Source organism: Lethenteron reissneri, chromosome 49, assembly GCF_015708825.2.
Source record: "Lethenteron reissneri isolate LAM-NWPU_2019-01 chromosome 49, ASM1570882v1, whole genome shotgun sequence".
In the NCBI taxonomy this organism is placed as follows: domain Eukaryota; kingdom Metazoa; phylum Chordata; class Hyperoartia; order Petromyzontiformes; family Petromyzontidae; genus Lethenteron; species Lethenteron reissneri.
Genome location: NC_083827.1, coordinates 9,061,746 through 9,083,663, shown reverse-complemented (window position 1 = coordinate 9,083,663; position 21,918 = coordinate 9,061,746). Strand labels below are relative to the sequence as shown.

The 21,918-nt window shown below is 45.7% G+C and overlaps 1 protein-coding gene across 1 annotated transcript in view; it reads left to right on the top strand.

The window, feature by feature from the left end:
- The window catches only part of LOC133354910 (teneurin-3-like), a 417,855-nt gene that overhangs the window by 323,403 nt on the left and 72,534 nt on the right, over window positions 1-21,918 (top strand). The window contains 4 exon segments of the mRNA XM_061572093.1: window positions 735-836; window positions 4,849-5,043; window positions 7,193-7,393; window positions 19,109-19,294. Of these exon segments, the coding sequence (XP_061428077.1) occupies window positions 735-836; window positions 4,849-5,043; window positions 7,193-7,393; window positions 19,109-19,294 (684 nt within the window).

Here is a 21,918-nt window from a genome sequence, read left to right as displayed (position 1 = left end):
CATCCGGCATCATCGGTTGTTAAGAAAAGCTCGCCTCTCGTGTGAGAAAGAGCTTCCTGATCACGGTCCTTGTGCCTCCACGATGAAAACCAAAAGAGAATAATCATGGTTCATAATATTGGTCATGAGATCTCACTACCGCCGACACCACCACCACTGTTTCATTAAAGAAAACTACTGCAGTTAAATTCACGGAGTACAATTTACCCGCACGTAGCAAACAATAATGCAAGTATTGGACGGCTCTCGACTTTGTTTTGCCCAGACCTGGACACTACAAACATGCTAAGCGTGAGCCGCCCCAGCAGAACCTTACAGCGTAACCTTTTTTATGCAAGGGGAGGGGGGTGGAGGCGCACGAAAAGTCAGGAGGGGCATGACACAGTCAATGTTAAACGAACTTCAAAGAGATACGTTAAAGGGCTTAACAGAATGAGTAACGGTAACCAATCTGCATGCGTCTTTTGTGCGTTGTGCCCTGCTGTCATCAATCACCCGCTGGACTATGAGAATTTAGAATGTGGGGGGATGGGGGGGAGATGCAGGCTAACCGTTCAGCAGAGGGGGGCTCTGTCCCCCCACCCCCCTGGGCCAACTCCCCCCCCCCCCCCCCACGCTACTGGGATAACAGCTGACCCATCATTCTGACCACGTGCTATCATAATAGAAAGAGGCAGCTGTCGTCGGTAGTGACGAGTGTGTGTTGCTCCCCGCGTGCGAATGTGTGTCCACAGCGGCCGTGGACGAGTGCCCCAGCAACTGCAATGGCAACGGGGAGTGTGTGGCTGGGATCTGTCGCTGCTTCCCAGGCTTCTTAGGGCCAGACTGCTCGCGAGGTAACACGGGGGCTCAACGGAACATTTACACACAACAACAACAACAATTCACACAACAACACCCGAGCATTCACACGCAACAACAATGCAAATGTCAGAGGAGGGGGCTGAGCTGGTGACGATGAGACCCTGGGTTTGTGTCTCGCTTTCAACCGCCCATGATTAAACCGGATTCTCGCGTGGCGGCTCTGCACGACTGTAATCCAGCGCTGTGGGGGCGAGGATTGGTGGATCGCACGAACGTTGTGAAATGCCTTTCCCATGGGCATCGAGGAGCTGTATGGAATATAATGTTGCCCCCTCGCATGCGGAGGGTTACATCGAGGGCTCCGGTTTTGTCCAAAATGTATAAACACTCACTAATTGGCTGAAAACATCTTAATATATAGAGAACCGCAGAGCAATTGTTGGCAGCAGCTTACTTGCCAAGCAGCCTTCCAGCTTGTCTGTGGTGCCGCGGCGATTGTTAGATTCAAATTGCTTCAACGACGCTCGATAAAACTAATGGTAAGATTTGTTTTATTGATGGTAATCGGCCTGGTCACCAGCGACTGCAACAACATAACCATGACGTGAAATGTCGTTTTTTAAACTTGGTTAAATTTAAGCTCGGAGAGTTAAAAAAAATCTATTTCTTTGACTGTCACGTGGCACATGTGGACAAGTGCTGCCCCTTATTGTGCGGGCCTGTAGTCATCAAAGCAAACTCGGAAGTAGCTCTCTGTTGTCCGCTTCTGTGGACCAGTTTCTCACACGAAGGGTTGCACTGCTCTTCAAGAGATCCTAATTGACACTTATTCTCGTGATGCGATGCCGATAGGACAATCAGGATGAGATTTGAGGAAAAAGAAAACCGGTACAGAGCAATAAACAAAAAGGACCTTCCATTCGTTTCTGCACTTAAAAGTAAAATATGTCTCAGTCTATAGTCCCACGGGCTTTCACTGCAATGTAGTTTACATAGTTTAGAATATAAATTACAGATTTCTTTAAAATCATTACTGAGTAATACATGACAATGATTGTCTGTTTTGCCTCATAGATTTTTGAAAGAAAGTGCATTCATATTCTTGGTTCTTTCGGTAAAGTCACGTAGATCCAAGAATATGAATCCATGCAGTCACGAAAGCTTTAAATCGATAAAAGTGCATTCATTTTATATTTTAAACTGCATATTTCAATAGTAGTTGAATGTGTACATATACAAACATGAAGACAAAGAATCCCACATGTGGCCTTTCACAGACTTTTGGGGCTGTTAGCAAGCACCGATGAAGACTGGCACGGCACACGAAGGGGTGGCTGGCTAACACCACGGCCGACCGACTTTGTCTCCCCAATGCAAATGTGTTTAGACACCGCACCAGCTACTACTCCCTGAAGGCAGAATCGACCTAGGGGAGACCGAGGATAGGTTCAGACATTTGCTACTTATTTCTTTGTGAGCAGAAATCGAACTCGGGTCTTCAAGTTCACAGCGAAGTGCCCACGAGCCAATGCGATGTGTGTGTATTCGTCATGTGCTACGAAATGCTGTGTGTGTTGTTTAAAGTGAATTGCGGCTTGTCCGCTGCGCGTGTAAATATTTGCGCACAAAGACAAAGAGCCTCCGCGTAGCCTCAAACAGACTTTTGGGGCAAGTGCTGTCAGCGAGCAGCACCTATGAAGGCTGGGCACGGCAACAATGAGAGGGGGTGGGAGGAGGGTGTCCGGGCACTGCGCGCCAACACAATTTTATTGGTGTTGAGAGTGACCAATAAATGTGATATGTGAATTTCGCACGTGCGTTTCATGGGGAGAGATTTAAACAAAGGTTGACCGCGGAGATGGACACACGAGTCATTGTGCCCCTGCCCCTGAGGACCCCTTTATCACCGCTTCGCGGCGTCCGGGGAAGATAACTAGCCTAATTGATGGACGTTTTTTAAATTTACAGGAATTTTATGCATAAATAAAAATGCAAAAACGCGGTAATTATGCGTTGTTTATTTGTCCCTCGAGTGCCGTGTTCGCTGGCTGTGAAGATGAGTTACGACTCGTAGTGCGTCGTGCTGCCAACTTTTGGTTTATATATAAGCCAGAGAGACGATAACGCCTCGGCCAAGTCTCTTCCTGCTTCTTCTTCTTCCACCTAAAAAAATCCAAACACATGCAGAGCTGCATGCTGCTGTCAATGTCAACACATCACCCGGATCTGTTTTTTTTATCAATGTCCAGACAATACAAACGTATTTGTAGTATGTAATAAGTGCACATTTAAACATATATATTTAATTAAACTCGAATAGATGTATGAAATGTCACGTGATAACAACAAATGTTTGATTTGGATTGATTTAGAAAGGTGATGCCACGTGAAGTGATGTCACTTCCTTGTCATGATTTTTGTGCTTTTTACCACCAAAATTGGCATCGCATGCGTGACATCACTTTCACGAAACACGACCTGACTTTTAAATATAGTACATGAATGATTGAGTTTATAATTAAATGGTTCCGCTTACATTTTATAACGTTTAACTGTAATCATTTTCAATCCAAAACTGTGCCCAAAAATATCTGAAAATCCCATGTGACAAAAAATAAATCTGAAAATAATGTATACTACGTGTATACATTAGGCGTCTGTGCCTTAACATTCTCTATGATGAGCACACAGACCCTTCAATGTTATTCCTTTATGGAAGAGACGACGTGATTAACGTATAGTTATTGTGTGTTTGTGTCTCCTGGGCTGTCCAGTGTGAGTTTGCAGTTTCCTTAATGAGCAAAATACTTTAAAATCGTCTTTAGACGCGACTGCTACAGTGATCGAGTGATTCGACTGCTTTGGCATTGCATTACAATGCTCGTGAGTGAAATAACGAGTGTTATAATGACCTGTTCTCACAAAAACTTTTAGAGTTTTTTTATTATTAACAAAGCTTCTAAATTGTGTAAGGCAGCTCTGAACAAAGGAATGCATCACCAAATTAAACCCTGTTTGCACTCCAGTAACATTTAACTTAAACACCACCAATTAATAAACCTGCGGTCAATAGAAGCGTCTGACCGGGTGATACAATGCTTAGAACAATGTGGTCCGTAACCACAAGGTTATGTGGCTTGAAATCCTGGTCAGAGGTCGAACCACCCATTCTGTCCCTCTGGGGACAGAGGAATGTGGAGTTGTCACCAATGACTGAAGCTTGTAATCAGGAGATGAGCACTCCCCAATGCTCACTTGAGAAGAAAACCACTTTGATGGGTTTTTTTTACTTTACGATTAGTAGACATCATGTGCAACATTGCTCCGCCAATATCACCCAAATGCATTGGATCTCGAAAGCCAAGCAGGTTTGAGGGATGAGCCCCGTTACTACATGCATGTCTGGAAATACCAGCTGGTTTGGACTTTGGCAGGTACAGCAAGTGGTCTCATGAACCCATCTGTTTCAGAACGTTACATTTCAGCCTTATGTATTAGTAAAGGTGCAGCCCTGCAATTTCTCACTCAGGCCGATGTTGACAGAAGGGCTTACACCAGAATAAGATTGAGAGAGAGAGAGCATCTCTAGAAGGCTTTTTGTTCCGTTCTTCCTCGCTGGAGGCAACCTGCTGATCGACTAACCATGGTGCACCCAATATACGATTAGGTAGACAGAGGCAGGGAGATTTAAGAAACTATACCAATTGTTTTAACTTGCCTCACCGAGAGATTGAGCCGTAGACCTCTGCATTGCAGTTCCATTGTGCTAACCAGTGTGCTTTGGCAGCATCCCTAACGCGTTGTGTTTTCTAAAGGCTGTCAAATTTCTCCCAATAGCCAAACACCCATTAATGGAATTGGTTAGGACATTACAATAAGAAGGATCCCAACATCAAAATTTCTCGAGACTCCCCTTTAATCATTGCCGGGTAAACAAAGAGGGGGTGGTGATGGCGGGGGTGGGGAGACATCACTGTGACGATCTCTGTCGCAGGTGGCACAACGTTCAACGAGCACCTGTCCCGCTTGCCTGTCCGCGCGTAGCCTCGTGCCTGGTGCTGTGCAGCGGGAACGGCCTCTACCTGCGCGGACGCTGCCTCTGCCACAGCGGCTGGAAAGGCTCCGAGTGCGACGTGCCATCCGAGCAGTGCCTCGACCCGGCATGCAGTGGGCACGGCTCGTGCGTCATGGGTAGCTGCGTGTGCCACCCGGGCTACAAGGGGGAGAGCTGCGAGGAAGGTGGGCGAGGGGGGGGGCGGCTTCACTTGCTTTGTGATGCATCTCGGACAGTGCGTGTGCCGCGTGCCCCCCACACATACGAAGTGGCGATGAAGCCGTAGTGCCACGGCAGAGCTTTCGGTGTTTGTGCTGCAGGATTGTGTAGAGAAATTGAATGTCCTTTGGCTTGGCCTGTAACGATCATACCCCTCCCCCCCACTTTGCAATTTCATGAAAGGCCACGATTCTTGGTCACGATGCAATTCATCGATTCTGTTTTAAAAACATCGTGGTGAGTTTTAGCATCGCGAGTAGCTGCAGGGTTCACGTGCAGCACACAGTATGATCCGTCTTGTTGGTTCTTTCGGTAAAGTCACGTAGAAGGGAAATAATAAAATAAAATAATAAAAATCAAACATAATAAAAGTATGATCCCGTTTATGGATACCCCATTTACATAATGGGCAGAAATGACAGGTAAAGCAACATTTTATTTCAAAGCCTCTACACGTCTCCAACCAATGTCAATGCCCTTATTGAATCGTTCGACGCTCTCCTCTGCGAGATACGGAGCCGTGCGCTTTCAGCAGCATTCAATCTGCTGCTGGGAAGAAAGTGGGAGGGGGGACATTAGTATTTAGTTGGGGTATCTAGAAATGGATCGCCTAAAGTCATTGATTCTCACGCAGCACCGTTTGATGCACGTACCGCTCGCATAAGAATAGAATTTAATCGACAAATTTTTGCGGCGTTACCCCCCGCCTCTTAATTTGCACCCATTTTATTTGCTGAGCTTCAATTTTTTTTAGCAGGGGGGGGGGCACCACAGCCAAAGCCACAGTAGTCGCCAACCTTCATTAGCATCGACATATGCGCCGAGTTATTATTGCAGATTAACGACCGAAGCGATGCCAGAAAATTAATTGAAAATCATCTTCCAAGTTGGGTTTTGCTCCGATGCACTCTACGAGTGCCGCTTTTTTCCACATTCCAACATAAGCCGGCATGGCGCAGCGCAGCAACGCATCATCACGGCGGCAGCAGCAGCGGCGGCAGCCATCGGGCCCCTTCGCGAGATAACCTAGCACACCCCGCGGAACATATCAGCGTCGTGATTGAACCAGGCGCTTGAGGGCATCGGCTTAGGTGAGCAGCTTTGTTGGTCAGGTGGGGGGAGCGTGGGGGGAGCATGGGGGGAGCGTGGTGGGAACGTGGTGGAAGCGTGTTGGGAGCATGGTGGGAGTATGGGGGGAGCGTGGGGGGAGTGTGGGGGGAGCGTGGTGGGAGCGTGGGGGGAGCGTGGGGGGAGCGTGGAGGAAGCGGGGGATAGGTCAAGATGGCCCCACAGCTGGACGTCTGCTTTGAGCCTTCCCCATCTCGGATGACCTTGAGAGACTCCTTGAAGCACACTCCATCAGGGGCTGTCACCCGCGAGACGGCGTGACCTCCGCTCGTCCTGCCTTTACACGCCAGCCATCCTTCCCCATTTACACGGCGGCCCCAGCATCAATTCTTATCTTTGATAATGGCACTGCCAGTCTCGTTAATAGGTGCACAACGGCGGCAAAAAAATTGCAAGACCGCGTTGGCAGCGGTGCACAAGCACGAATAATAATAAAAAAAACGCAATGCATCATCCAGTAACATTGCCCAAAACAATATTAATTATAATATGCAGCGTTTTTGGGGCAATATCCAGCCAGTTAAATGATAGAGCGAGCGGCTCACAATTGTAAAGTTGCGAGCTAAAATCCTGGTTGTGGGTTAACTTAGCACATTATTGTTATGGGGTTTGATAAGACAGGTAGTCATTTGTGGGTAATTCAATATTTGTTGTCCAGTGGATAGACGTGACCCCACCATGTAAACGTGGAATTTACATCACTGTCTTAGAGACCGCAGGAAACGGCACCGCCTAAAAGCTCACTTGAGCAAAGCAATCTCTTTGACTTTTTTCTTGGCACAATGGCCATTCTTCAAATAGGGGAGATCTCTCTCTCCCTCTCTTATTTGTGCTTGTTAATTGCTACGAGTCAAAGGGAAGTTCTGTCGTAGCAGCTCATGGGTGGGGATGTTGTACTTTTTGGCGTAGAACACGCTGGCACTTGCTCGTGCTTATTGTCGCTGGGCTGGCCGCCTGCACCCTGTGCCCTCTCCTCCCCCATTGCAGTGGACTGCATGGAGCCGCAGTGCTCTGGCAATGGCGTGTGCGTGCAAGGCGTCTGCATCTGCACGCCGGGCTGGGGAGGCAGCAACTGCGAGTCTCCGCGCCTCAAGTGTCCCGACCAGTGCTCGGGCCATGGCAGCTACCTGGTGGAGTCCGATTCATGCAGCTGTGACCCCAACTGGACTGGCTCCGACTGCTCTGTCGGTAAGCACGTGGCGAAGGTCGTGCCGTGGATACACTGATGGTTTAAAAAATATATATAGTCAAGGTTGTGCTGTGGACACAATGGTGATAAAAAAAGTACTTTATTTATACGGTGGTCACTGATATGCTCCAAATATAGATATTGGAAGACAATTCCAGTGGCCAACACGCGTGGAACTCAGCTCATGCATTATTTTGTTTTGCATATACATTAATTTCATATACACTTGTAGGCGTAGGGACCTCCCTTCCTTTCCTCACCCACCCCCCCCCGCCGAGGTGTGGGGAGAGGGCCGAAGACTGAGCCCCCAACTCATGTGACCTCACGGCCACAGCAAGGTCGTGTATTTTTGCAGAGAAAGTATTTTTCTCTGCAGTTTAATTGCAGTTGCCTTCATAGGTGTCATGTAATGAGATGAAGAAATGTATATATTTTTTTTAAGTCTCGAAGAGAAGTGCATCATTCCATTTTTGACAATGGTCTGTGGAAGAATATGTCACGTAATTATTTCTGAGATGTGTTTTGTTGCACGACAGCAAAACCAGCGTTTTTTAAAAATATCTTTGAGCTGGAATTTTGCCAAAATTAAAGCAAAAATCAAATTAAAATGGCCATTTTTTTGGAACTATTCGTAAACAGACTAGCGAAGACTTTAATGCCGTCTTAATTATAGAAGCATCTATAAAAGGTGTTACACCAGGAACTATTTACATGAACTGATGTGGAGGAAACATCAGACACCATAGAAACTTGTTACAATAACTGAGCACATATAAAGGGAAGGCATAACATGAAATAAAAGCAACGTTGCAGGCCTATGTTGAACATGTATTCAATGCATTGGTTTTTTTTTCATTATTTAACCGTCCATATGGATGTATGATTCACGCGGCGATGTCTGTCGCTGATTAATGTAACCCTCAGAGTCGCATTAGGCCAAATTAGGTGCTATTATAATTTTTTTTCATTATGGAATTTTTTTTCTTAAGCATTGGTGACTGTGCTGAGGACATCAAATTCACATTAAATGAGAATCCTTTATCATAAGTGGTGACCCAGGTCCTGAACTCAGGGATCTCAAAGGTGCTAATTGAGGACTTCCATGCAGCCCCGAGTCACCTCGCTTGTCTCTGATATTTTTTGCTTACGTTTTTAGTTGCTTACATATCTCCTGACTTGTGTACGTTTGATCATGTCGCCTTAGCTGTGTGGTCTATTAATTTGACATCGTTATCCATTGTAGCTGCACCCAATTCGTGTAAAAGGCTCTGTTTTATTCTGGAATACGTAACGTAGAACTCAATGCTAAGCAAGTCGATATTAATTTGAGAAAGCACGTTACATATTTTTGTCTGTCCTGGTCTAATTGACGAAAACTCGCAGAAGCCTTAAACTGCTCATTTCATTTCACTCATTATTTCAGTCTAGATTGCCTCAAGCGGTCAAACATTGAGTCAAACACTCTTAGCTAATGAATGTTGGTGTGTGGGGTGCACATTTCCCACCCCCAGTACCCATAAATGTCATCAGTGAAACAAATCGGTGAATTAATTCTCTTTTTATATATAATATTTAACCCAATGGACATGTTTGGTGTTTCTTCGTGTATTGCAGTCACTCCTAACATTACAAAATTATCTGAGTTTGCGCCCTCATTCCGACTCGTGCCTATGCAGTTTGCAGGTAGTCGTAGCAATCGTCACGCTTGACAATTTTTGTCCACTCGAAGTCACCGTTGGCGAATGTACGAAGCAATTCGTCGTCGAGTATCTTTTGCTCGCCGACTTCGTTCCCGAAATTAACGCCGCCGCAAAGAGGAGAGCTTGCCCCAACGACCGCAGTTGGCGTCGCGAGATCTTTACCGTTGGCGAGCGGTCGGGGACTGGCAGCTGCGCGTCCCTTGCGCGGTGGAACGTCGCGCCACACGGTGACATGCACACCGTGTGCAACGGAAGACCAGGCTTGGGTGGTAAATCATGAAGCCCTTGGGGGGGGTAGCCAACGGTGCAGCCATCTCCTCTCTGTGTGGCTCCCATGCGTTACTTCTCACGGTAATTCTTTTTGGAGCAATTGAAACTGCGACAAAGTAATCTGACTTGTCAGAGGTAATATTAGCGAATTAGGTTAGCGTTTGTACAATTAGATTTTTTTGCATTGCAATTATTTTTTGTTGTTGTTGAAATTCTGCAAGAGTTCTCCTGGCATGGAATGAGCGCAGCAAATTATGGCATCCCACAGAGGGAACGTAATGCGGTTTTTAGCTAAATAGCTACATTTGTTTTAATTAATGTACTGATATTTAACCGGCTGAAACCAAAATGAAATGTGCACGAGCGATTTTTAAGTATTACGTTTTTTTCTTTCTCCTCGTCAACTCGTTTGCGACGTCTGCCAGCGTTTGGGGCGCGTGACGCTTTCATTGCTTTCGGCCAAGTTACTCGTATGTAATTCTACAATAGCAATTATCAACGGGTGAAAGTAAAAAAACAAGTATGATCATCCTTTCGAGTTTTGTTATAAAAAAAAATACACCACAAGCTTGGCCTAATTGTCAATTTTTATTCAGAGCATTGTTTAAGGCATCTTTCAAACATCTGTTAACTTTTTAGACCAGAATTTGCATTGCAAGTGGCATAACGATCAGAATGACCCAATCTGCTGTATTATTGCGTGTTTGGGTAATCATTTTGTATATATGAGATGGATGTCAGAGTCCTAGATTCCGTAGATTTTTGTCGATTGGCGGTTATAGTAAAGAAATAAGCTCATGAACGATATATTTGTCCCCGGTTTTAGTTCATCATTCTGCCATGATACGGCAAGGGTACATAGATACATTTATACGTGAATCTAATTTCACAGCCAAATTCCCAATTTTGTTGAATGACATCTCTTTTTATGCCTGGCTGGGAGGGAGGGGGGAAGTAATGAATGCAATGTTTTAGGAAACAATGATGTTATTTCTGTCATACATGCCCACTCTGTGGCTTTTATGGGGCCTTAGAGGTCATTGACTTTTATTTTTAATCAATAGCCCCCCTGTAGGATTCAGACATATTGCAAGCACCGGTGATTCCTACCCTGTTTAAAATGCTAATGTACCCACTAGACGTCCAGCACTCAATCTTTGCTTGAGCCAGACTGATGTGACCTTGATCAGTGACAGAGGTCAATTATATTAAATAAATGGCTTTGTACGGTGTACAGTGAAATTGCAGTGATGGCAAAGAAGAAAAATACAAGGTTGTCAACATTTCGGTCGATAGGCCTTCATCAAGACTTATCCTGATTAAGTTCTGATTAAGGCCCAAAGTGGAATTAGTTTGTTTGGGTTAGTGATACCGGCAATTAATTACACCCCCAACCTGGGCATTTATCTCGTTATGACCCAGAAATCGCACATTGTTAAAAGTCTATTTTAGAGGTAATTACTCAGAAATATCTAAGAGGTTTTTGTTACTACCGGGGCACGAAACCCGCAAATGGGATCATCTACTTTTTTGTTATCTCATTTACCTCTGAGAAAAAAAGGTTAATTGGTAACACTATTGCAGGTTTATCAACAACAAAATCCACGATAGCATGATAACAGAAAATATTTTTTCCCCCCACTTTATTGGGGGGGGGAAATCGGTCAGAAAATAATAAATGCTTTGCGTGATTTAGCCACTATATCACAATAGGGCTTGAAGGAGCACATGCTTATTCTGGAGGCTGCTGGGTTTGTGCGTTTGCCTTTGTTTGTAATGTTTTATTTTGTTGAGTTGTGCAATAAATTAATAAACTCCACAAATAACAGAAAATCATTTATGGAAATAATGTTTGCCAATGGGGAAAGAGGCAGCATTCAAAGTGACAAAGCTTTATTGATTCCTACATTGTTTATAACTGGATCTTCCTTGTAAATTAAATATTTAATCTGAAGGAGCTCTTGTATGGTTCTAAATCAATAAATATATTGATGCTGATGCTAATGATTTTGATAGCATTGCTACCTAGTGCCACAGTCATATAATTATAAGTGCACTCGTTGGAATTTCATCCATGTAGGCAAGTTCTTCAGTTACATTTTGAGGAATTTCATTATTTTCACTTTGCTAAATGCTTTTGTTAGTCAATATGCACACTACTCATCAGCAGCAGCAGCCATGAGCAATCCACTGCTCGACAAAGACCTCTCTAACCCATCACAATGTCTCACGGTCATGCGGTGTAGAAATTCATCTGGCTCCTTCACACGAGCTGATTTCATCTCTCCTTCTCCACAGTGGAACCCATTCCATCCATTGGCTGCCACTCCGTAATTATTCTTGACCCATTGGTCGTTATCCCATGCAAAGATATACCCTGGCCCCATCACACTTAGCCGTAAGAGTTATTGTCCTTAATCAACGTATGTTCTCTAAAAACCATGTGTTACTATTTTTGTATCTCAATGTAATTCCAAGGAATTTCCCCTGCACGCTTCCTTGTTGTACACGTGTACATTTGTGCATTAATTCCTGCAAACATTGCCAAACATTTGCAAAAGGCTACATTTATTTACACAGGTGTGTAATGAGTATTGGTATTCTTACAAGAAGGCCATCCTTAACCTTTCACTAATTCATTGCTTTACACATTTGGATGTTGGAACTGGAGTCTGCTTGATGAGTGCCAATGTATCCATGGGGCAGAGGTCTTTCAAGCTGCTGTTGTGCATATGCCAGCACTGCTCGGTGTGTGGTGTAAATGATAACTTTTTGGCCACTCCACCACCCGTCTTATGAGGGTTTTCCAAAATCCGGCAAAAAATTTGGGATTGTGGTCTGAGGTGTGGAGAGACCGAACGCATTTATTTATTTTAATCTATTTTCTCTGTTTTGATTTTTTTTCTTACGTGTATCATTTTCTCATTATTTATGTATTCGTTTTTTATTTGCTAAGTAGTAGCGTTTTGTTTATTGTATTATCTGTGTACGGAACTGGATAATCGATGTGCAGCGTCGTGGGATGCAATTGCATGAATGGCGCCCTATAAAATGAAATTATTATTACTACCTACTTGCTGTGCTACTTGTCACTGGGCGATCACACGCAAAAACACCCATCGGGAATCTCAGCGTGTCATTGTGCGCTCGCCGCCTCAGAGAGGGGTCCGCTCGCCACGAAGAACGCGTGGTCGCTGCGCCGAGTGACCTTGCCGCTGCCATAGAGACAGCTTGCAGGTGTTCCCACATTCACCTCGAAGCCCAGAACAACCAAATTGCCCCCCCCCCCCCACCAGCCTCTGCTGTTTCATAATCTCTGAGTGCACTCGACCATCGACCTCTGTAATAACAAATAACCGTGCGCGTGTGCGTGCGTGTGTGTGTGCGTGCATGTGCGTGCATGTGCATGTGTGTGTGCGTGTGTGCGTGCGTGTGTGTGTGCGAATGGGGAGCGGTAGTGTTGCGGTTAGCGCACTGCACCACGAATCCGGCGACCCGAGTTCGATTCCTGTTCACGGCTAACACCAGTGACGGTAATCTGGACCGGTCCTGGAACCTCCCTGAGGTCGATTAATCCTGAAATGAGTACCTGGTGCAGTGTGTAAAAATAGCGCCACTAGGGAGACAAAGGCGACCGGGCGTGGTGTTGGCCACCGGACCCCCTCGTGTGCCGTGCCGGCCTTCATCGGTACTGCTCGCGAACAGCACTTGCCCAACACTCTGTTCAGGCTATACGGGGGATTTTTGTTTTATCTTTGTGTGCGTGTGTGCCCATGTGTGTGTGTGTGTGTGCGCGCGTGAGCGTGTCTGTGCGTGTGCGTGTCTGTGCGTGCGTGCGTGCGCGTGTCTGTGCGTGCGCGTGTCCGTGCGTGCGCGTGTTCGTGCGTGTGTCCGTGCGTGCGTGCGCGTGTCCGTGCGTGCGTGCGCGTGTCCGTGCGTGCGTGCGCGTGTCCGTGCGTGCGTGCGCGTGTCTGTGCGTGCGTGCGCGTGTCTGTGCGTGCGTGCGCGTGTCCGTGCGTGCGTGCGCGTGTCCGCAGTGCATTCCCTTCGCTCCCCCGAGCTGCTGCGTTATTGAGCCGGTCTGTTTTTAGTGTGTCGTTTATCTGCAAAAAAAAGGCACACTCAGCGCTGCTTGTACCACAGTAATAAAATTAATAATGTGTCTCATCTTTACACATGACTATTGATGAATTAATGCCCGGTAATTAAGCAATTTAAATATAAATTGTACCCAGAGCTATCTCTAAATGGAACAACACGCGCAGCTCTCGGAACACCGGTTTGCGTGTCGCGCATTCCTGAGCAATTAACTAAGGAGGGATTGAAACACTTTGTTCAACATCGACTTTGCGTCGGAGTCTTTTTTTTTGCTTCTTTCCAAGATTAAATAGCAAGTTGTAAATCGGACGTATCTTTTTAACTTGGAGAAATTTGCCTACTTTTGATGGTCTCTCAAAATGCACAACTGAGATGTGCGTATGTATGTTGAACTTCTTTCGCACCATACGCAAGCCAACTGCCACTCATTTCGCAGATTTACGCCGATTGGTAAACGGTGCGGCCCCGCTATCACTCACTCGCGCCACTTATGACCAAAAGCGCTTTCCACTTGAGGAAGCGCTGTAGAGCCCCTCCGGAGGGTGATTTGGCCTACTTTTCCATGCCAGCCAGATGTCTTTGGAGAGGGAGGTGGATGACCGCACGTTACACCCACGACATTGCTACCTGCCAAGCGACTATGGTGTGCCAATTTGTATATTACCGGGATATACAGACGTGGGCAGGGTGGGGGGCGTTTAAGAAATGTGCCGATTGTTTAAACTGCTACGCCGGTAGATGGACCCGAAATGTCTACATTTGAATTGCAAGTCCAATTACAACCACGGCGGCTTCTATTGCCGGCAACGGCAGCCGTGAGGACGCGTTTCCGACCGTGGCTTGCGTGCAGAGGAGGACAGCCGTCGCTGTTGGAGGCGGTTAATAACCATTAACGATTTATTTGTGAGGCACCTTCCACTAATGTCTCAAGGCTACCCAGTAAAAATAAGGGTAGGAAAAAGGCCAAGAGAGACAGAAACGCTACATAGAATCAACGGCCTTAAGAAGATGTGGTTTGAAGACGAGGCGGTTGGGATATGGGGGCCGCTAAATTAACCGCGTGGCACTTTGCAATTCAGGAAATGGCACGTGTAGGATGGCGGGCGAGTCGTTAGACCTCAGCGTGATGTGGCGTGATTGCTAAACAGTATGGCACGTGGTGCTAATTTCGAGAGCAGGCTTTTTTTTAAGTGGGTAGGTAGGGGGAAAAAAACGTTACTGTAGCAGGGGGTTAATGCATTCCCGGCGCTAATAAACAGTGACCAACTCCTGTGAGCAATGCGATGGGGGTATTTAATGTGAGCGAACAGCTTGTAGACTGCGCTTAATTTCCCGGCCTAATGGTGGTATCTTAGCATGGAAACAATACGCCTAGCTGCGCAAATACATTCTCTAAAGAGCTCTTTTGTTCGGTTGAATGGTCGAGTGACCATTTCGATCCTACGTGTTTCCCCACAGCCCGTATGCTGGACTCACCTCTAAGTTACCTCCCACGAAAATGTAATGCCTTCCAGATTATTGCTGGCATATTCTGGTCCGAAGCCACTGCATGCAGGTGAATTTAATAGCCATGGAGCAACCCATTTGTTTAGGCGGTAACCTATCACCTAGCCGTGTGGGTCGGTGTCTTTGCAGCCAGCCAGAGCAACAACAGATACGAGTGCAGTTTATTTTATTATTTCTGTATTTATTCTGCTTTTAGGAGGACATTGAAAGTGGGTGCTTTGACCCTGTAATATCTATTCATCTCTGCATGTATCTCTTGTTATTTGCCAAAATCCCACGTGTGCCAGCGGGTTAATATTAGTATTACTACGCCGTTCACAGTGGACTTTAAATATCGCCTGACGCCATTCGCTAGAATAGGCCGTTGTGTGCCGACAATTTAGCCAAATTCGAAAAAATTACACCGCTAATTACTCAATAGGGAGTATACATGCCAATCATTGCTGTGTCCTAGCAGGCGAATGCCCCGGTCATTTTTTTCCAAATGAGACTCAACCTGGTCTTTTAAATTCTCACATGATTATATAAAATTAAACTTGAACAGGTTGTGATAATGTTTGCGTCATTGGTAGCAAATAACTTGTATCTATCTCTTGCAGAAAGTTTATTGCATTAAACAATCTAAGTTGCTTCTGTCTCCTTTAAAAAACAAAGTGAAATCCATCAACCTTTCATTGTTGGAATTCGTAGAGTTGGGAATTATTCCATTCTGGGAAAATGTAACGATGGGATTTAATAGGAAAGCAGGATGAAATCTTGGCAGAGACGAATCAGGTGACGGCACGTAACGGCGGACAGACCGTCGTGGGTTGAATATTTGGTGCTTAGCAGGAATGGTGGGGAAAGAGGCACGTGCAAATTATTTTTGCGTTATTAGGAAGGAGTGATGGAGTAAGTTAAGGATAAGGATTTGCACTTGAACACTAACCCATTTTCGTGGTACATTGGCCAGCGCATTCAACTACTCAGCTCTTGCTGTGTGAACGGCTTGGACCGAGCTTGCGCACAATGCACTTTCGCTATTACATTAGGCATGGTGCGGTAGGTTTAATACTATCCCACTGTCATTCATACGAACCTGTCCGTGGTTAACTGAACAATTTATAGTGTGAATGTGTCACGCAATGGTACACAGTTGTGGTGTGGGGCGAACGCAAAGCCTTGCGTCTGCTTCCTGGCGCGCTTGTAAAATCACTGCCATGGATTCACCTCTGCATGGCCCCATCCTTGTGGTGCCCACCCCATCTCACAACACAAACACTCTCCTGGAGGCCGGCAAATTTTCCACGATTCCACTTACAATTAATTGCTAATCTATTCTGAACGGTGCTATTCTAATAGATTCCTGGGTGGCTCCTGACAGCGGTAATTGATGATCGTGGGTCAGGGGTGTATTTTTTTTTCTAACATGTACACCTTTGATATGCGCATGGTTCTGTTAATTGGAATCGGCCCATAATCGCATGGAATTAATTAAAATCGATGTGGAATTGTTTCTGATCACAATCAAGGACCGTGGCCTCACTCTCCCGCTGCTGAATTGATCATCGCTGTATACAAAAAAAAAACAGGTCATCGCCCAGCACCTATGCTGTGGTCAACAGGGCGAAGGCAATCGATACGCAAACGAAGAGGGCAGGTCTCGGAGTGACTCGTGAACACACGTAATTCCTGGCCCTGAGTTGATATGCAGTGTATAATCCATTTATCCGGCATTTGGGAGCGAGGGAGAAGCGATCAGACCTGTGCCCCGTGTTCTGGCTCGGGCAGTTTTTGGGGACTGTGTGAACGCAGACCTGCTCTCATAATTGAGCCAAAGTTGCTGAATTACACGATGGAAATTCTGTCAAGCTACTAATTGCAGTGGCATTTTGTGCACACTTGGTTATTCAGTGCAGTCGTCGGTTCTGCATGTTACTGTTCGTGTTTTGATTACCGATTTAACCGTTTAGTATCACTGCCATTTGGGTGACCCGTTGTGACTTTTAGGTTCTTCCCGTTAATTTATAACGATATTGAACGTTATTTATTAGTGTTATTGACATGGCGCATGGAAGATTATATTCTACTGCTGTTCTATCGCACTATTTTATTATCGATGTTACAGGAGATTTATTTAATTTTAAATGGTACCGAATGGAATAGCAATGTCCTTTAAGGTTAATATCCCCAGTGTTACACATGGACTCGACTTGCAGAGTCGTAAACCAAATGCACTAAGAGAGGCATCATCCTGGCCATGTTTATGGGCTTCATTAGATAAGCGTGGAGCTGCCTCGCTGCGTGTAGCCTTACGCACTTTGAAATCACGATGCTCAGAGGCTAGAGGCTGATGGTGCGGAAGAGTTTGCGTTTATTTTGTTTAACCAGGTGAGAACTCAAGAGAGACAGATACGTGTCATTGCAAGAGTGAGTTGAAGAGCACGAGACTAGTGTTGACCGCACCATGGTCAGTTTGATGAGAAAGCAGGCTTCAAGCGCAGGAGGCAGCAGATCATCGCTGAGATTAATCTGCAACCGATTAATAAGACTTTGCTCAAGATGTGTTTAAGTAAAGTCAATATTAAGATGAAAAGATCTGAATACGAATTGGTATTAAATTAGGTCACCGCTGAGATCGTGGGTTTCTCATTCCATCTGCAGCCGGCTGTAATTGCACAGCTCTCTCAAGTGTCGCAAGCTGATGGCCTCAGTCCAGTGAACCTGACTGCATGTGAAAAAAAATCATCGGGCTACGTTGTTTTATTTTGCTATTTTATGAAGTGCAGCAACAACGTCTACAAATTCAGCTCTCAGAATAAAAAACACATTCCTGCAGAGGGAGCTGGTAGGAACGTTGGGTTGCTCGGTCAATGGCCAGGGTCAATGGCGGCGTGGTGTATTCCGCAAATATGCCCGACTGTGAGGGCAGGCACAAGCCGGCGTGAGTAGGTTAAACGTTGAGTTTTATAAGGGCACCATGGGGTGACCAGCCCCTCCCCACCCAGCCCCACCCCTCCCACCCCCCACCCAGCCCCACCCTCCCCACCCAGCCCCTCCCCACCCAGCCCCTCTCCACTCTCCCCACCCAACCCCTCCCCACCCTCCCCTCCCCACCCAGCCTCACCCAGCCCCACCCTCCCCACCCAGTCCCTCCCCACCCTCCCCTCCCCACCCAGCCCCTCCCTCCCCACCCAGCCCCTCCCACCCCACCCAGCCCCTCCCTGCACGACGGACGGACACAATAATCCCCTGTGTGCTGGTGGAACCAGTGGGTTCCTACCAATATTATTGGTGTGGATACGATACGGCAAACACAAAAGGATGGGCTAAAGGTCATGTGAAGGGATCTCAGAAGTCCTGTCATATCTCCGTCTGCGGGTCATTCTCGAACACGTGGGGGATGGTGTTGTTGCATTTGCTTTTGGACCCTTTGTCTCGTGCCACGAACGGTGATGGCACAAATTGGAATACAATTGTGAAAAATATAAGAATAGGTTTTATCATTTCTGGCCATAAAAATGTGTTAAGATGTTAAAACACCAAACTGAAACCTTTTGCAAAGAATCATGTCTGCAAACGGTTTCAGTTTGGTGTTTTAACATCTTAACACCTCTTCTTGGTTCTTTCGGTAAAGTCACATAGAAGGGAAATAATAAAATAATAAAAATAAAACATAAAATAATTCTCACGACGTTTCGGCCACAACGCAAGCAGCCGTCCTCAGGTGAAGAACAGGTCTGTCGGAAAGACAGCGTCTGAATAAAAATCTTAACACCTGTTTTATTTCCAGAAATGGTAAAACCTATTCTTATTTTTTTTATATACTGACAAAGGAGGTCCCATGATTGTGAAAAAATACTAAATTGCCAAATATATGAAAAATTTAGAAACGGTAAAGGTGCATCCCTGGAATTGCTTGCTCACGCCGGCGCTGGTGGATGGGCCTCCTCTTGAGAGAGCTCAATAGAGCACCCCTGAACGTTATTTGGCCTACTCTTCCATACTGACCAGACCTCTTGGAAGAGGCGGGAGTACTCACATTTTACCCCATCACACCCAACTGCTTGGTGGACAGAAGTTGTTGGTGGGTGGAGGGGAAATTGCAATATATATGAAGGGGGTAAAACAATAATTCCTTTTTTGGCTGCTGTGTTGCAGAGATGTGTGCCCTGGACTGTGGGAGCCACGGCGTGTGCGTGATGGGAAGTTGCCGCTGCGAGGAGGGTTGGAGTGGCGTGGCGTGCGACCAACGCGCTTGCCATCCCAACTGTGCAGAGCACGGTATCTGCCGGGACGGCACGTGTGAGTGCAGCCAGGGTTGGAACGGAGAGCACTGCACCATCGGTACGTACACCGGGACTCGCACGCTCGCTCCCCCGCGCCAATGTGACCTGAGACCAAGTACAACGCGGATCAAACCAAAAGGAAGTCTGCAGGGCAAACCGGCTCATATTTGGTGTTATTGTCACGTAGGTTTTCACGGCCGCGCTGCGTGGCTCTCCGATGCACTTTCATCCTCCCCGGCAGCAGCGGCTTTTGACTGGCCATTGGACAAAGATGGTCACCGCATCACACGGCCGTCTGGAACACGCTCCTTTCCGATATTTGGAAGCCGCTGGAGCCGTGTTCTTTTTAATCTAGATTGAAAACTAATTTCTGTAGAACTGCTTCTTGTGTTTAGTTTGTTGTCCTTCCCCCCGCACATCTTATTAGCATGGTTGGCTACGTACGATGTGAAAGAAGTTCAACATACACACGTGCATGCATTGTTAGGCGTAACGTCGGACATTGAGCAAATCGTTGGAATCCTGCCAAACGGCACTCGGCGCAGAAAACACTTCGGAGAACAATATGACCAGCAATATGAACAAATGTGCGGCGTGTCAACTTAAAAGAGAAATCCTCGAGCAGCGGTTGGCATGTTCCTCACAATCGTGAAAAATGGCAACTTAAAAAAAACCTGTGCCTTTGCCCTGCTCCACATTCATTACAGTCGCCGAGCCAAAATACAAACTTGTCTAAAAATGTCTCTTCCATTGTAAAAAAAAAATTATAATTTGACAGCGTGCTTAAACTGTGTGGTTGGAATGCCGGCAACATCTTTCTGACATGCTTACGTATTTTAAACAAAAAGAGCTTTTGATTGATCTTCGCCAGCAACATCATGGAATGGTCTCAAGATGATCACAGCCAAGATGCTGCTGAGCTCCTTTGACTCCTGCAAACCCTCGATGCGATGGGTCTTAGCGCTGACGCCCTGGCCACCACGTGGAGGATTAGTAGGGGATGAGATTTGTACAATTAAATGTTCACACTACTCCATGTGGTGTGTGCAATCTAATCTGTGGGGAATGGTGGCACAGCGGTTAAAGTGCACCACACTCCGAATCCGGCGGACCCGCGTTCGATTTCAGCTCACGATTAACATCAATGACGAATATCTGAAGCAGTCCTGGGCCTCCCCTAGGTCGACTCGGCCTTAAACAAATATTATTTGGTGTGATGTATAAATATCAGCGCTGGGGGAGACGGAGGCAGCCGGACGTGGTGCTGATCCACACACACCTCGAGTGCCATGCCAGCCTTAATAGGTGTTTACTTGCAACACTTGCCCTCACAGCCTATTGAGGCTATACAGGAGATATTTGTCTTTATTTGTGTAATTTTATCCACCTAGCTCAAACATCTGTCTTAGTGTTACTATTATTTAGTAATGGATGATACTTTTATCGACATCCTGTGTTTAAATTAAATGCATTATGTTACAGCAATGATAGGTTTCCATGAACACAATAAACATACTGCTTAATATTGACTGGCAATGCAATCCATCTGCCGAGAATGAAAGTAATAAGGACAAAACATTTAATGAATGTTTAAAAAAAATATTGTGCTTCAAAGCAGTCATGTTTTTGATCAATGATGTCCTTACTAACAATGACAGGATCAGTGAAATGAGATATATCGACACGTTATAGTCAATGGCAATTCAAATCCATTGTCTGCTTATATTTTGTAAAAATAAGTTACCCTTTTTTGCAAAGGGCAAAATCATTTTACATGGTTGGAAACTGAAGAACCGCTGACCTTTACACTCATAGCAGAATTCAACACAGGTTTATAAAATAACCAGCATAAGAAGGCACTTTTTAATTGGTCCACATTCATTATCTCGTGTGTTTACGCTCCATCATTTAGTTTTTTCCGCGTGATTGTTTTTTTTAAACAATTTTGAGAAACACGTGACTCAAATAGACACGTGTTACCGGCTCCATAAATATATTTTTGATTGTTTTATGGTGCACTTAAAAAATGCATTTTCACACGAAACGTTATAATATACATGATGCACGGCCCTTTCACAACTTATTTTTGCCAACGACATCTGACGGTTGGCAGGAAGCATTGTCGGGAATGTGTAATGTAATGTGTGGATTATATTAACTTCTTCACGTGTGCTGATATGATTTCAAGAGCGCATTCCCTGCGAGTTCCAATCAGCACAGTGCCCATGTCCGTGGCCATTCTGCGACTCGCCAGCACCGAGAAAATTGATTTCACGCTCTGCGAAATATTCCATCGATTCACCTTTTCATTTCCCAATATCAAAATCATGCACAGTAGCATTATCGATGCCCGCTTCCAGTCTCAGTTATTCACGTGACATCTGTGACCTCTGAACCCACCCCTCGTGACCCCCGCCTCTGGGTCGTGACCCTGGGTTGGGGGACAGCTGATGCGGAGTAGTGCAGATGCAGTTTAATTAACCGAATGATTGTCTTTAGTTGCCAATGGAAGGTCAAGGGGCCTGCACTGCATCCTCATTATACCGCACATCATGTGGCCCCTACAACAGCCATATAAAACGACTGTGTTTTGATCATGGTACCCCTTATTGGTTACAGAGTAGGTATTTGTAACCCTATTTCATTGCATGCAAATTTTGTAAGGAAAACAATGGCCACAAC